General features: G+C 36.6%; 1 protein-coding gene across 1 annotated transcript in view; it reads right to left on the minus strand.

The window, feature by feature from the left end:
• LOC150101977 (ATP-binding cassette sub-family D member 2-like) overlaps positions 1-16,652 on the minus strand; it is a 225,299-nt gene that overhangs the window by 57,348 nt on the left and 151,299 nt on the right. Inside the window, exon 6 of the mRNA XM_090400540.1 lies at positions 869-963. Within this exon, the coding sequence (XP_090256666.1) occupies positions 869-963 (95 nt within the window). The remainder of the gene's footprint in view (positions 1-868; positions 964-16,652) is intronic.

Consider the following 16,652-nt stretch of genomic DNA (forward strand, 5'->3'; position numbering starts at 1 on the left):
CTTGGTTAGAGTATAATAAAATTAGTTTAATCCTTTATCCAAGTGTGAGCAAACAAAGTTTGCGCCTGAAAGTATCTTCAGGACTGGGGTAAGGTGGTAAAACACCAGGAAAACTCGTTGCAAAGGCGGGGCAAGCTACCAACACTCCTATCTCAGTATCTCCTATAATGCAAAACACATTTCCTTGCAGATATGTCTAATGTTATGCATTAAGGGAAGGGCCACTACCCAGACTAGTTTCGACCTTTATTGAGGTCTCTTCAGTGGGAGCCAGGCCCAAGTGGAGATATAAGGCAGAAGCATTAGCAGGTCATCTCTACCTATAGGAGTTGCTAAATGGTGTGCCACCCTTTTTTAATAAATTACTCTGGATTTAGAGAAAGATGTTGAAAGTTTATTTTTCACTTGGTTAGAGTATAATAAAATTAGTTTAATCCTTTATCCAAGTGTGAGCAAATAAAGTTTGCGCCTGAAAGTATCTTCAGGACTGGGGTAAGGTGATTTACCTTACCCCAGTCCTGAAGATACTTTCAGGCGCAAACTTTGTTTGCTCACACTTGGATAAAGGATTAAACTAATTTTATTATATTCTAGAGTGAGCATATTAACATGATAAATATTGTTAAAGTTATATTGTGAAGATATCAGATGATGCCAAAAAACAATGCTATGGTGTTTTGCAACCTCTTTTGTGTGTGTGTGTGTGTGTGTGTGTGTGTGTGTGTGTGTGTGTGTGTGTGTGTGTGTGTGTGAAAAGCTGAAGGTGATAAAGCATTTTGTACAGACTCTATAATACACGCAATCTTACACATTTATATACCAGTTAAAACACACACACACAGGAAGCTTCATAAGAGTAAATACTTACTGTGCACGAGAGACTTGGCACAACAATGTCACAGTTTGGTGTTATAATTGGTACATTCTCTAACCTAATCACCCCATCCTTTTCTACAATTTCACCTATAAGAAATATTTCATAGTAATAAACTCACATATCCAAAACAATGAAGTAAGATTTTTCTAAAGTTAATAACTCATAGTTATTCAGCTAATATAAAACATAAGTAAAAAAAAATAGCATTGATAAATTATAAGTGCTCTGGAATAGTAGATAGCTTGTCTGGTTGGCCAAGTGATTAGCATATCTGCTCTTCAACCATAAAGGCTGCAAGTTCAAATTCCGGTATGAATGTTTGCGATTGTCTTTAGGTAGGAGATGAATTTCATTATTTGGTGTGCCTGAAATGGATTGAAAGTTTCATGTTTGGTCTCTAGAGCAGGATTTTCTAGACCATGTAAAAAATAAATTCAGAAAATATATAAAATTGATAACTATAATTTTTAAAAAATCCTTAGCCCACCCACAGTATACAAATGCGCTATAGGTTTGCACACAACCTTCCTTGGCTAGGAGACACCTGAGAGAGAGAGAGAGAAAGAGAATTATAAAATATTATATCCTAGTTAAGCTATTTAATACATAAGAGTGCATGCACAGAAATCATGAAAAACCACTGCAAAAGAAGTAGAAAAAAAAATTCATATCAGGATTCTGTATCTAATGGAAAAAAAACTTGTGGTACTATTTGAAAGCAACAGATTAAAAAAAAATCCATTTTTTTAATTACTGCTGATTTTTTTAAATATTTTTTCGAATACATATCTTCATAGAGCACTTCAAAAAGCTAAGAGTGCAACTTCTGCATTCTTCCACCTTATTCTGTGGCTAGTATCCAGAGCATGATCTGCAAGCCCAGAGTGAAATCGGATGTAGTCCTTGTGTTCTGAGATTCTGATATTTGCTGTCCTGCCTGTTTGGCCAAAGTAGGACAATTTACAGCTGCAAGGGACCTGTTATACACCAGGTAGATCCAGGGAAAGTGGTTGGTCTTTAGTGGAGTGGATAAGAGATGCCAATTTTCTATATGGTCTGTAAAAAGAAGTAAAGTCATGTTTTTTTAGGATTTTGTTGATTTTTTTCGGAGGTGCCTCGGATGTAGGGAATGGTGATGGATTTAGTATAATCTTTTTTTTTTGTGAAGGGGGGAGGGGAGGTGGGTTGTGGATAACTGGTTTTAGTATTTTTTGGATTTTTTTTTTTGAGGGGGAGGGTAGCCATTGGCTGAGAAAGTGTTGAAGATGTGATTTAGTTTAGTGGTTAGAGTCTTAATTGCAGATTAGTGTCTTAATAACTCCATATTGCTGTGAGGGGGGGGGGGATTGTTGATGAATGTATCTGCCTGTATGGGTGGGTTTTCTATAAATTGAGAAAACCAAGGTTCCATCAGGTTGGCGACTAGTGTTTCTAGGAAGGGGAGGCTATTGTTTTCCTCTTTTTCCAGGGTGAACTTGATTCTGGGGTGTTGGTTGTTTAAGTATGTTAAGAAGGAGAGGAGTGTATCCGAGCCATGTCGCCAAATAGCGAACACATCATCAATGTAGCGAAGCCATATGATAGGTTTTTGTGGGGCAGAGTTTAAGGCTTTCTCTTCAAAAGTCTCCATAAAGAAATTGGCCAAGGGTGGGGAAAGAGGTGAACCCATGGCTGTCTCCTCTATCTGTTTGTAGAATTTTTCCTGCCAAACTCTAGACCCCCCCCCCATATATATGGGCTCCCAAACATACATAAAGAAAATGTGCCATTACATCCCATAGTGAATGGCATTGATTCCCCCACGTACAAACTAGCTAAATATTTAGCCAAAGCGCTCTCACACTATACTGGTAAAACACCATCACACATAAAAAACTCAGCCCACTTCAAAGCCAGTATAGAAAACTTTACACTCCAACATAATGACATAATAGTCAGTTTTGACGTCTCCTCCTTATTCACAAATGACACCTCAAAGAAACCTTAGAGCTAATCCATGCTAAATTTTCTCCCAATATCTCATCCTATATCAGTTTCACAATGAACTCAGGCTATTTCGTTTAGCAGGAAAATTTATTTTCCTGCTAAACGAAATTTTAAAAATTATTTTAAAATATTCTTAATATACAACAGTGTAGAACACACAATTGCGTACAAAATCGTGTTAAGACTTTTCGAAGCGTATCTTAGCTGTAATAGCATGTCGGGAATATAAAAGTGTGTCTTGTTGCACTCACTTCCACAGTTCGAATTATCACTTCAATTGTAAACTTGTGTCACCTACCATCCATTATTTTGTTAAAAATGGCAGAGCAATATGATATCCTGAAATCCATGGCTTGGAAATTGGAAAGCCATTGGTCGATTAGAAGCTGGACAAACACAGCAAGTTGTCACTCAAATTTTTCGTGTATCTCAAAGCATAATTTCCCAACTTTGGAATCGCTTTCTGGAGACGGGAAATGTTTGCCAAAGACAAGGTCAAGGTGGCCCATTATCAACAACTCAAAGAGAAGATCAGTAATTGTCATTACTTGCCAGAAGAAAATGCCAATCCAATCGAACCTGGCTTGGATGCTTTAGGTAGGCATGTTTCTGTTCGACTAATGCCACCACAATCGCTTCAAGAGCTCGAAATTGCTCTCACAGAAGAGTGGGGAAAATCCCACAAGAACTGTCTGATCATCTTATCCAGTCCATGCAATCAAGATGTACCATTGTTCTGGCTGTTAATAGAGACCATATGCCCTATTAAAAATTAACAAAGCGTTTTTGGCTATTCTCGTTATTCTTGTGAAAATTATTTCATGCTAAAATGATATAATTTGTTAAATTTGAAATAAATATCAATTATTTAAACAATATCTCATCAATTACACCCTATCCATAAGTAAGAAATATTTATTCATGTATAAAGTACCCAATAGTCATAATTATTAGCAGAAATTTATAATTATCTGACAGAAACTAAAATACCTCCCCCTTATTGAGCCTTCTTAGTGAGGGATTAAGTATGCATTTTATGACTGCAGATCTGTGTGTATTCACAGGCTGGTTTGCCTGTTCTGAGGGATGAAAAACCCGAGTTTCCAGGTGAAAAAAACCTTCTATCTCCATATGAGACTGGCTAACTCAACTTAATCAACTTAATCAAAAGAGACCAGATAAAGGTTCCTCATGTCATGGACGGGAATCGAAAGCAGGCCTTTCCGACCAAAGGCCTTCATCTATATCAACTGAACTAAGGAGGTTCACAGCATGTACACTGAGAGAATTTAGAAAAAAATTTAAGAAAGTAAAGCAATGCACAACAGCAGCTAAACAATAGTCATAGAAAGACTTCGGTAAGAATACAGAAGATAAATATCAGGAAGTTAAAAAAAGCCTCCAGAGACTATTGAAAAAGCTTAGAAATGAAGGCAAGAGCAACTTAAAAGGAATCAAAGATGATAGACATGACAAGAAAAATGAAGATGAAAATATCTTAGATGTCTGGAGTAATTACTCTGAAAGACTGCTAAATGAAGCAAGTAGTGAGAGAAAAGTAGTAGAAAACATTTAGAGCAATGCAATCAGGAATACATATCAATATTTGAGACAGAAAAAGCTATCAAAAACCAGAAATGTGGAAGGGCAAATGGAGTAGATTATATTCAACCAGAAATACTCAAATATAGAGGCATAAAACTTTTATAGTAGTTCCATTATGTAATTCTGAAGGACTGATCAGATGGTAAAATTCTGAATGAAGTAAAGTTCTCATAGTATCCTTCTATTTAATAAAAAGCTGAATGTGAGAATTGCAGAGAAATTATTTCCTTGCTGATCATTCCAGGTAACATTTATCATCAGTTTACCTGATAAGAAGCTAAGAAAAATTATGCAAGAGAAAAGAATAAGCAAGCTTCAGGTCTAATAGAGATTACTGGGATCACCTTTCCACTTTAAATACTTCAAAAAAAAAAAAAAAAAAATCATTGAAATATGATATTGATCTGTGTTTAGGTTTTGTAGATTTAGAAAATGCACATGACAAGATGCCAAGAGCAAAAAAAAACTGTTCAAAATCAATTTAGTTAATATTGTGTAATAAATGAGAAGGCATTATACTGAACTTTTTTTTTTACCTGTTTCACACATGAAAGTCCACAAGACCTATAGCATATTAGTGCTGTGTGTGTGAGCAAGAGGAACAGAAGAAAGGAGGAATGTGTTCACATTCTGCTTGAACAGCTGAGGGTTGTAATCTTTGGGGAAGGCAAATTGGGGGAGACTGTTCAAAAGGAAAGAAGTAGACAGGATGAAGGAGGAGGCAGTGAAGTTGATTCAGTGAGTTTCAAGATGGACTGTAAAAGGATATTGGTTAGCAGTTGCTCTTGTTTTAATGATTTTGGAGGAGAGTGAAAGAATAATAGTGGCCAATTTAGCAGAGTACTGTCCATTAAAGTATCTGTAGAAGAGTCATAAGGTAGAAACTGAATGTCTGTGAGAGAGGGATTGAAGTGGGCATGTGTGAGAGAGGATCATTAATTAGCTGTGCCCTCTTCTGGATAGAATAGAGCAATCTTAGAGAGGATTAGAGTGCTCCACCCCAAATATGGGAGCAATATTCCATGGCTGGGAGGATATGGGTTTTGTAATGTCTTGTGCAAAGTACACCAAGTTTTTTGGCAGCTGCAGCAGCTATAGTTGAAATGTAGTTGTGCCAGGAAAGATCAGAGGTACAGGTCAGTCCAAGTAGAGAAATCTGATCTTGTTTGGCTATTTCTATATTTTTGGGGACCTAGTGAAATACTAGATTAATAATTTAATAACTAAATAAATTTAGTTAGTAAATTATTATCCCCACATGTATGCTTCCTCCTCTAAACATCAAGGAGTGATAATGTCTAAGCATTCATAGCAATAGGCCATGTTTTAATCCTTAATCATGAACATACACATAGAACTGTAGTGTTATAGGTCCTGCGACCTTTTATGTGTGGGGTCATCATTAAAAAAAAAAAAAAAAAAGATGGATTAATGTTCTTGAAGTCCAGAATGTGTTTTTACATAAATATATCAGATACTTTCATAATACAGGGCATTCTCAACATTGCCAAATTAAAAAAAATAAATAAATAAACATAATTTGATTAATTCAGAAGGCCTAGTCAGAAGGTCGAATTCCAGGTGATTGGAGTAGGGAGCTCATAGAACCCATCTATAAAGAAGGGAATAAAGTTGAATGTGAGAATTACAGAGGATTTCTCTACTGAATGTCCCTGATAAGATTTATACAAAGTATTCTTGAGAAGCAGCTAAGAAAAATTGTGGAGGAGAAGCTTGGAGAAGAACAAGCTGGGTTCAAGCTATACAGAGGTTGTCAGGATCAGATTTTCACTTTAAGACAAATAGTTGAGAAATCATGGGAATATAACAAGGATCTGTACTTAAGTTTTGTAGCTCTGAAAAAGGCACATGACAAGGTACCCAGGGAAAAGCTTTTCAAAACACTACAATTATATGGGGTGAATGGAACAGTATACAGAGCAATGCATAGTCTATATTTAAGCTGTATCAGCAGTTAGAACTGAAGGAAATGCAGGAAAATGGTTTGATGTAAAACTGGGGGTTTGACAAAGATAGACAGACATTATCTCCACTCTGATTCATCATTTATATGGATCACATTATTATGGCATTAGGCCTGATAATTGGAGATGGATTGGAGATGTCAAACTTAGCTCTTTGCTTTATGTATTATGAAGTTGTACTTCTAAACATATCTAGTACATGTCTCCAAGTATTCTCTAACTAATTTGAATAGCAGCTGTAACAAATTTGGCATGAAAATCAACAATAAAAAGACCAAAACTATGAAAATAGGCAAAAGCATAGAAAACATCATCAGCTGCATTCTGAATGGAGAGCCTATAAAAGAAGTAAAATATTTCAGGTATTCAGGCACAATTTTTAGTGAAGATGGCAAATTAAATTAGAAAATAGGAAGCACAATAAGTAAAGCTGGCATGGTAGAAAGTCAAATGAATAAATTTATATGAAATAAGAGAGTAATTAGCCAAAACACTAAACTAGCTACATACAAGACAGTGTTCAAACCAATTTTAACTTATGGATCTGAGAACACAAATCTGAAAACACACCCCAACTCAACATCACCAGAGCTAAAGTTCGGTACTATCAACATAAGAAGCCTGAATAGCAAAGAAATGGCGCTCGCTGAAGAATTAGATAACCAGATCGACATAATAGGGGTGACTGAAACAAAAAAGACAAAAACTGGTGAGATCTTTCTGAGCAATAAATACAAAATGTTATATTCAGGCAATGACAATCAAGGAAAAGGAGGAGTAGCCATAGTATTTAACATACGAGGCTAATCTTCTTGAATGGCAGGCAATCTCAAGTAGAGTCAAGCTATTCAAGTCATAGTATTCAACACAAAATACGAGGCTAATCTTCTTGAATGGCAGGCAATCTCAAGTTAAGGTTCTACTAAGGACATGTGGGCAAATATCAGAATGGGGAACTGGACAATGAAACTTATTTGTGCCTATGGTCCCACAGAAGGTTCTACTAAGGTAGAAGAAGAGGAATTTTTTGATGCTTTAGAAAAAGCAACTGACACAATGAAAAAGGAAAAGTTGGTCCTTGTTGGGAATCTAAATAGCAGAGTAGGAAATCATTGTCAGACATACAAAAATATTTACGGAAAATTTGGAGAAAAGAACAAAGCTAATAATAATGGCAAATACCTGTTGGATTTCTGCTCAGGACATGGACTGGTTATTACTAACACCATGTTCCAACATAAAAATGTGCACAAATTTTCATGGAGAGAAGAGGCACGGAATGTTTTCTTCCTAGTGCAGGACACCAACGTGTACAGAGGATGTGAAATTGGAAGCGATCACTATTTAGTCTTGAGCAGGATAAAATTGAATTTCATATTGAAAAGAATAACATGTAAGAAAGTTTCAAAGCGAATAAAAGTTGGGCAGCTCTCAGATGTGAACTGTAGACTAAAATACACAAAGATTATTGAAGAAAAAATGAAAGAGTTTGAGAACAGGAACCAAACCTTGGAGATTCAGTGGCAAGCCTTGAAGAAAACCCTGATTGATTCAGCCAGAGAGGCATATGGTGAGGTTGTCTGCAAGGATAGAAAAATCAGAACTCCATGGTGGACACAGGAAGTTAAAGAGGCAGTGAAGGAAAAGAAAGCATATCAAAAGTTCTAGGCAAATAAGTCAGCTGTTGCTCTTAGAGAATACAGAGACAAATGTAAGAAAGCAAAACACTGTGTAAAACTAGCTAAACAAAAGTCATGGGAGAACTTAGGCAAGAACATAGAAAATAAATATCAAGAAAGTGGTAAGATATTCTGGAGGTTGTTGAAGAAGCTTAGAAATGGAGGAAAGAGTGCTGTAAAAGGAGTTAGAGATGATAAAGGTAACATGAAAACAGGAGAAAAAGATGTCCTTGAAGTATGGAGTAATTACTTTGAAGAATTGCTAAATAAAACAAGCAGTGATAGCCAGTGGTAAAAAACACTCAACAGGCATACAGTCAGGAATACATATCCATACTTGAAGTAGAAAATGCCATCAAAGGTTTGAAATGTGGAAAGGTAGCAGGAGTAGATGATATTCAACCAGAAATGCTGAAGTATGGTGGTATAAAAGTCTTACAGTGGCTGCACTGCATAGTTCAGAAAGCCTGGACAGAGGGACAAATTCCAGATGATTGGAGTAGAGCTCTCATAGTACCCATATATAAAAAGGGAAATAAAACTGAATGTGAGAATTACAGAGGTATTTCCCTACTGAGTGTTCCTGGCAAGATCTATGCACATGTACTTGAGAAACGGTGGAGAAAAATTGTGGAAGAACAAGCTGGATTCAGGCCAAATAAAGGCTGCCAGGATCAAATCTTCACATTACGACAAATAGTTGAGAAAGCATGAGATATATAACAAAGATCTGTATTTAAGTTTTGTCGATCTGGAAAAGGCATATGACAAGTTGCCAAGAGAGAAGCTATTCAATACGCTACAGTTATATGCTGTCAATGGGGCATTATATCAAGCAATACTTAGTCTTATTTGAGTTGTAAGTCAGCAGTTAGAATTGAAGGAAGTACAGGAAGATGGTTAAATGTTAAATCTGGTGTGAAATAAGGATGTACATTATCCCCTCTGTTATTCATTATATATATGGATCACATTATGAAGGAAAGTGGTATTAAACATGATATCAGAATTGGAGATGTTAATGTCAGCTCTTTGCTTTATGCGGACAATGTCATACTTCAAAATAAATCCGCTACAAGTTTGCAAGATTCCCTGACTAAATTGAATAACTGTTGTAATAGATATGGTATGAAGGTCAGCATTAAAAAGACAAAGACAATGAAAATAGGTAGAATTGTTGTAAATGTCAACTGTGTCGTGAATGGGGAACCTGTGGAAGTAAATCATTTCAGCTATTTAGGCACGATTTTTACTGAAGATGATATATTAAATATGGAAATAGACAACAGAATCAACAAAGCTGATATGGTAGGCAGTCAATTGAATAAATTCATAATGAATAAGAGAGAAATTAGTCGGAACACTAAATTAGCTGTATACAAAACAGTGTTCAAACCAGTTTTAATTTATGGATCTGAGAGCCAGGTCAGAAGTAAAATGATTGACCAAAGACTAGAGACCGCAGGTATGAGAGTCCTGAGAAAGATTATAGGTGTGAACAGATGGCATCAATGGCAATATCATACTAAAAACGAGGATATTAGGAAAGAACTTGACATTGTCAGCAACCAGGAATGCATTAGCAGAGCTAATCTCAGGTGGAATGGTCACTTAAACAGAATGGGCAAGGAAAGATTAGCAAAACAAGTGTTCTCTGCCAGGTTGGCAGGAAAACGACCCAGAGGAAGGCCAAGATATAAGTGGATTAATACAGTACAAAGTGCCTTAGACAATAGAAATATAAGATCTGATAATGTTGGAGTCTTGACAAGTAACTGACTGATTTGGAGGAAAATTGTAGATAGGAAGTTAGTAATGATGTAAATTTTTCATGTAGTACTATCATATCCTGTACATCCCTTGAAGGTACATGTCAGGAATTTGATGATGATGATGGATCTGAGAAGTGGGTTAGAAATAGAACTTTTGAGCAAAGATTGGAGACCATAGATATGAGAGTACTGATAAATATTAGGGGCAAAACAGATGGCATCAATGGCAGTATCATATTAAAAATGAGGATATCAGGAAACAACTATACATTGTTAGCATTCAGGAATGCATTAGCAGACCTAATCTTAGATGGTATGACCACTTAAACAGAATGGAAGAGGAAGGATTAGCAAAAGAAGTGTTCATTGCCAGGATGGTAGGAAAAGACCAAGAAGAAGACCAAGACAGAGGTGGAGTGATACAGTAAAAAAAGTGCCTTAGAAGACAGAAATATAAGATCTGATAATATTGAAATATTGACAGATAACAGGCTAATCTGGATGAAAATTGTTGATAGGAAGTAACGATGTAACTGTTCATGTAGCACTATCAAAAGATCCTGTAACCCCCCCATCCCGAGAGTATATGTCAGGAATGTGATGATGACATAATTTGATTCAAATGTATATAGAAGTGAATGAATGATATTCTGGGAAGAATCTGTATAAAATAAGGGGTAAATAACCATTGAATCATATAAACACAAGAGGTCTTTAACCCTTTTATAAGGATTTTTGTCACAAAGACTTGCAAATTCTCTTTAAACTGTGTACTGGTGGTGAGGAGGCGCTGCAGTCGTGACAGAAGCAGACGATGCTTAGGAATTTATTAGCAATGTTTCCGCTGTGTGTGGTATCCATTTTTTTTTTTTAAATGTGTCCGAAGTGAAAGAATAAGTACATCATTAGTGTTTGAAAGCAAATTATAATGTTTTTGTAGTTTCAAGAATCTTGTAAAGCAAGTTTGTGTCAAGTTTTTCAGAAATAAATAACATCACTAGAGTTACATCAGTGAAATGCGTATGAATGTGTTCTAAAAAGTATACTTATAAGCTAGCATTTATTCTGCGTAATGATCAAGACTTTCACCAGCGTTACCACTCATCACAAGTCCAAGTTTTACTGGCGCAGTCAATAGGACCTACAAGGCAAGAGCAATTCGTTATGTAAATGCATGCTCCCATGTTTTAGAGTTCTATTTTGATTATTTGGACGAAAGTCTGTTTTAATACAAAACAAAGAAAAATAGTGTTCGGAGTTTGTTCCATCCTGGAACAGTAGTAGTTTTGATTTCTCGCCAGAGAAAGAATACATCAGTATTTAAATTTTGTTCCATCCTGGAACAGTAGTACAACAGTTTGGATAAATGAAAAACATGCCAGTGTTCAAGATATATTTTCGTCCCAGATAATTCAGAATAGTTGTGTTTTTTTTTTTTTTTTTTTTTTCATTTTAAATTTATTTTGTTCTGCAGTTACCGATTTGTCCTGTTTTGCAATCTTGGAACAGTCAGTACTTGTGATTTCTCGCCAGAGAAAGAACACAACAGTGTTATCATAGTTAATTTTTGCATACTGTTTTGATAGTTCTGTTTCGAGATTTCAGTTATTATATAGTAGCGGTGTAAAATCGGAACTTTTTTTTGTTTTTGTCTTGTTTTTATATATCCACACAGATATATATATATTTGTGTATTTGAGAGTGTAATAAATTGTGTAGTTGAAGTTTTTATCTGATAATATTGTAAGATTTATCTATGTTTACAAATGATATGTTGAATTTAATTATGAGTCCCATAATCGCCAAATATATACATCTCTTTTTTGGGCATTTAAAAAAAAAAAAAATTGCAATTGATTCTTTTTTAAGGGCGATTTTTTTTTTAATCAGTAAAGAGAGTTATTGTTTAGCACCATGGCTTATTTAGCCAAAGGTAGAAAGGAAGATTTACGTAAATTGGCTGAAGAATTGGGAGAGAAGCCAACTGTTGAAATGAAAGTGATAGATCTTAAAATGATTATTACGGGAAGTAAATTTTATGAAGAAGAATTTGTTAAAGGGATGTTGGAGATGATTATTAGTACCAGACTCGAGGAAGAACTAAGCCCAATGCCGGAAAGATGAATTGGGAGCCCAACAGAAAAGAGAACAAATGGAGTTCGAGTTGAAGAAACTGGAAATTTAAGCGCATGTTCAACCAACCTCAACTCCAGTATCCAGTGACAATAAACCATATTGTCTTGAGCTAATTAAGCTAATGCCTAGGTTTAGATTACAAGAGGATGACATTGTGATATACCTATCCCTGTTTGAAAGACAAGCTAAGAGAACCAAACTAGATGTTAAAGACTAAATATCATGTCTCTTGACTTTGTTACCGTTTGAGATTGTCCAATTAATTGGTAGAGAGTCAGAAGAAAATTGCAAAGATTATGAATATATTAAAACAATTCTACTAAAGAGATTTAGACTGAATCCTGAAAGTTTCAGAAAAAAAGTTTGTGATGCACCAAAAGGTTGCTGAAAAATCTTGGAGGGATTTCTGCTATGAAATAACTAATTATTTCGAAGAGTGGATTGGTGGCCTTGATATCAAGGATTTTAAAGGGTTAAAAGATCTAATTATTATGGATCAACTGAAGAAGAAAGTACCACATGAAGTGAGAGAACATCTCTTAGACGACTGGGTAAAATTCGTTTCTCCAACCAATTTAGCTGACAGACTGGACGAATACGACAGTGTTCGTAGTGCATCAAGGAAGCCCATCGGAGCTATTCCGAAGGACAAGGTTACTGAAAAGTTTAGACCTCATACTCCACCTGCTGAGCGAACATTCAAGAATAAGTTATTATCTCCCTCTCAAAGTCCACCGAGAAATGTACCAGCCGCGGCGAAATGATGATTCATACAAGCCTCACTACAAACCCACTTGTTTTACTTGTAGAAGGGAAGGTCATATTGCCAAGTTTTGTATGAAAAATAGTCAATCAAAAGGTACTCCTACTACAGCACACAGTAACCTAGTTCAAACGTCTATCACTGGGGATGGCGATAAATCAGGTGTATTGACTGCCAAAATTTTCATTCCAGTATCCAAATCAGTGGACATTGATCAAAACGTAGATGATTTGATGGTCATCAAAATCAAATGTGGAAGTAGAGTTTTAAATGGAATAATAGATACGTGAGCGCAAATATCGGTAGTGCACGAAGATTTAGTGGCAGATATGCCCCATGATGGAGAAAGTAAGATAGAAATATCTTCTGCTTTCAGAGAAAATGAAATAACACCCTTAAGGATTTTTGAAAAGAAAATTGATGATAATTTACATGGTAATGTTCCAGTCACCTGTGCCGTCTCAAGAAGACTGATTACCGATCTGCAACTGAGCTCCTCTGCCTATGAAATGCTGTTCGAAAGCATCGAGCTACATGAGAGTAGTCATCATTGGGAGACGCCGGTTCTGAAATCAAAAGATTTAAGTGATAAACGGTCAGAAGATGATGAAGACGAAGACATGCCTTTGAAAATAACCGGTACAGCATTGGCAGTAAGTACGATAGAGTCCCCACCAGGTGCAGAAAATGATTGTATACCAGAAAAAACAAAATTCGAATTCGGCAAACTTCAAAAGGATGATAAGACGCTTCGAAGGTGTTTTGAATGGGAAAAAAGGCAGAAAAATTCCTATGCGTTTGACAATGGGGTTCTGCTTCATAACGAACATATTTGTGGCGAGAATATTAGACAAGTAGTGCTACCGCGTGTGAAACGAGAGAATGTCTTAAAGATGGCACATGAAATCCCTCTTGCTGGCCATCTCGGCGAAAAGAAAACTCGTCAGCGAATCAAGTACTCATTCTTTTGGCCTACCATTAAACAAGATGTGAAAAAATATTGCGAAAGCTGCAAGGAATGTCAAATGAGAAGGACTGCTACATATAGAGATAGAATCCCCATACGACCTATCGTCAGACCAGAAACTCCGTGTGAAACGAGAGAATGTCTTAAAGATGGCACATGAAATCCCTCTTGCTGGCCATCTCGGCGAAAAGAAAACTCGTCAGCGAATCGAGTACTCATTCTTTTGGCCTACCATTAAACAAGATGTGAAAAAATATTGCGAAAGCTGCAAAGAATGTCAAATGAGAAGGACTGCTACATATAGAGATAGAATCCCCATACGACCTATCGTCAGACCAGAAACTCCGTTTGAGGTATGGAGCGTGGATTGTATTGGACCGTTAGAACCTCCATCGGGAAGAGGACATCGATTCATAATATGTGCTGTTAATTTATGCACGAGATGGGCCGAAGCCATACCTGTCAAGGAAATAAGTGCTAAAACCACATGTAACGTTCTAATGAGGATTTTTACTCAAACTGGATTTCCTAAAATGGTCTGTACCGACCAAGGTACGAATTTCACATCTAAACTCACTCAAGCTTTTGAAGATCTGCTAGGCATAGCTCCACGTTTTTCCACTCCAGGACATCCTGAGAGTATGGGCGCTGTTGAACGTTGGAACAGAACTTTAAAAGAGATGATGAATAAGAATATACAGAAACATGGAAGAAACTAGGATTTACATCTTCCCTATCTTCTATTCGCATACCGAGAAGTACCACATAGCACCTTTCCAGTTGGTATATGGAAGATTACCTCCAGGCCCCTTATCTTTGTTAAAGGAAATTTGGACTGGTGGACAAGGCATCCCAACCACTGCCTCTCGCTCGATTGAAGATTATTTACAAGAGCTTCTTGAAAATCTAAGAAAAGCTCATGAAATTGCATCCGAGAATGCCAAAGGGTCTCAAGAACAATACTCCTCCAGATATAATCTTTGTTCCAAAGAAAAATCCTTCATTGTTGGTGAAAAGGTTTTAGTATTGTTACCTTCATCCTCTCATAAGCTTCTAAATACTTGGACAGGACCTGCTACAGTTGTCCAACTTACTAGACCACATTCTGCGAAGGTTGAGACGAAGGATGAAAGTATCAGGGAGCTCCACATAAATAAGCTTCGACCATATATTCAAAGAATTAATCATGTCGGTCTAGTTTTCGAACTAGATGAAGATTTCGCAACACTCCACTATGCACCCGCTGACAAGATGAATAAATCAGTTGAAGATATTAGGAAACACCTTGAGGATATGAAAGCTCTCTTGACGGGAGAACAAAAACAAGAACTTTTTGACATCCTCTGGAAATATGCAGATGTTTTTAGTTCCGAACCTGGTCGTGCCAAAGTTGGACACTCCATCAAAGTTACAGAGAACTGTTCCCCTAAGAGACTCAAACCCTATAGGGTGCCAATCACTCTACAAAAGGAAGTAGATCGACAAATCAAAGAACTGTTAGATATGGGTCTCATTGAGCCAAGTGTCAGTGAATGGGCTCATCCCGTGGTTTGTGTGGCTAAGAAAAATGGAAGTGTCAGACTATGCATTGACTTTAGATTGCTAAATAGTTTTACTATTCCAGATGCTTATCCAATGAAAATAGCTAGAGATTTATTATTTGAGGTAGGACAAGCAAGATTTATCACTGTAGTTGACCTCACCAAGGGATATTGGCAAATCCCTATGGAAAAGGAAGCAAAGCCCTTCACCGCATTCGTGACGCATTCTGGTCACTATCAATGGAATGTCTTACCGTTTGGAACGAAGAACGCTGGAAGCACATTCCAGAAATCATTAGATAAAGCACTAGCTCCACATAAGGTATACTGCCGATCTTATATTGACGATTTGGCTATATTTTCTAAAACATGGTCTGAACATCTCACCCATATAGATGAAGTCTTCAAAACATTAAGAGAGGTGGGTTTAACAGTAAACCTAGAAAAATGCGAATTCGGGAAAAATCAAGTGAAGTTCCTAGGTCATTTGATTGGATCCGGTCAACATTCCCCAGACCCAGAGAAGGTCGAGGTTATAAAAAGGTTTAGCGACACCAGCGACAAAGAAGGAAGTAAGAAGTCTACTTGGACTGGCTAGCTACTACCGTCACTACATACCACGATTCTCCCAAATTGTATTACCACTGACAAATCTGACTAAGAAAAGTGTCCCAAACAACATTCCTTGGACTACTGATGCTGATGAAGCTTTTATGAAACTCAAAGAAGAGCTTATAAAAATGCCTTCTTTGCATACTCCAGATCTCGACAAGCCGTTCCAGTTGTATACGGATGCATCAGCAACAGCAATTGGCACATGCTTAGCTCAAAACAACGAACAAGGAAAAGAATTGCCCATTGCTTTCTTCAGTAAGAAACTAAATTCCTGTCAAATGAAATGGTCAACCATTGAAAGAGAAGCTTTTTGCATCTTGGAGGCATTGAAAAAGTTTGACACATGGGTATTTGGTGCTGAAATACAGGTAATTTCAGATCATAACCCTCTGACCTATCTAACTAAAAGTGCCCCTCATGGTGCCAAGTTGTCCCGATGGGCTTTAGCCCTACAACGTTATAATCTGACCGTTACATATAGAAAGGGTAGTCGTCATGGTAATGCTGATGCCCTTTCCAGATTAAAAACTGATATAATTAATTAATGTTATTGGCGTGTTTCTTAATAATGATTATATATTTTCTTGATGTTTAGTTAATGATAATTATATAGTTTTTTTTGTGTGTGGGAACTGCATCGCACCATAAAGCTCTCACCTCATTTCTTGTATTTTAGAATCAATTACTCGCCTGAGTTTTTTTTTTTTAGATGCAACATCGACACTC

The sequence above is a fragment of the Typopeltis vanoorti genome, chromosome 11 (assembly GCF_054136105.1).
Source record: "Typopeltis vanoorti isolate ZY-2024b chromosome 11, IOZ_Tvanoo_1.0, whole genome shotgun sequence".
Taxonomy (NCBI): domain Eukaryota; kingdom Metazoa; phylum Arthropoda; class Arachnida; order Uropygi; family Thelyphonidae; genus Typopeltis; species Typopeltis vanoorti.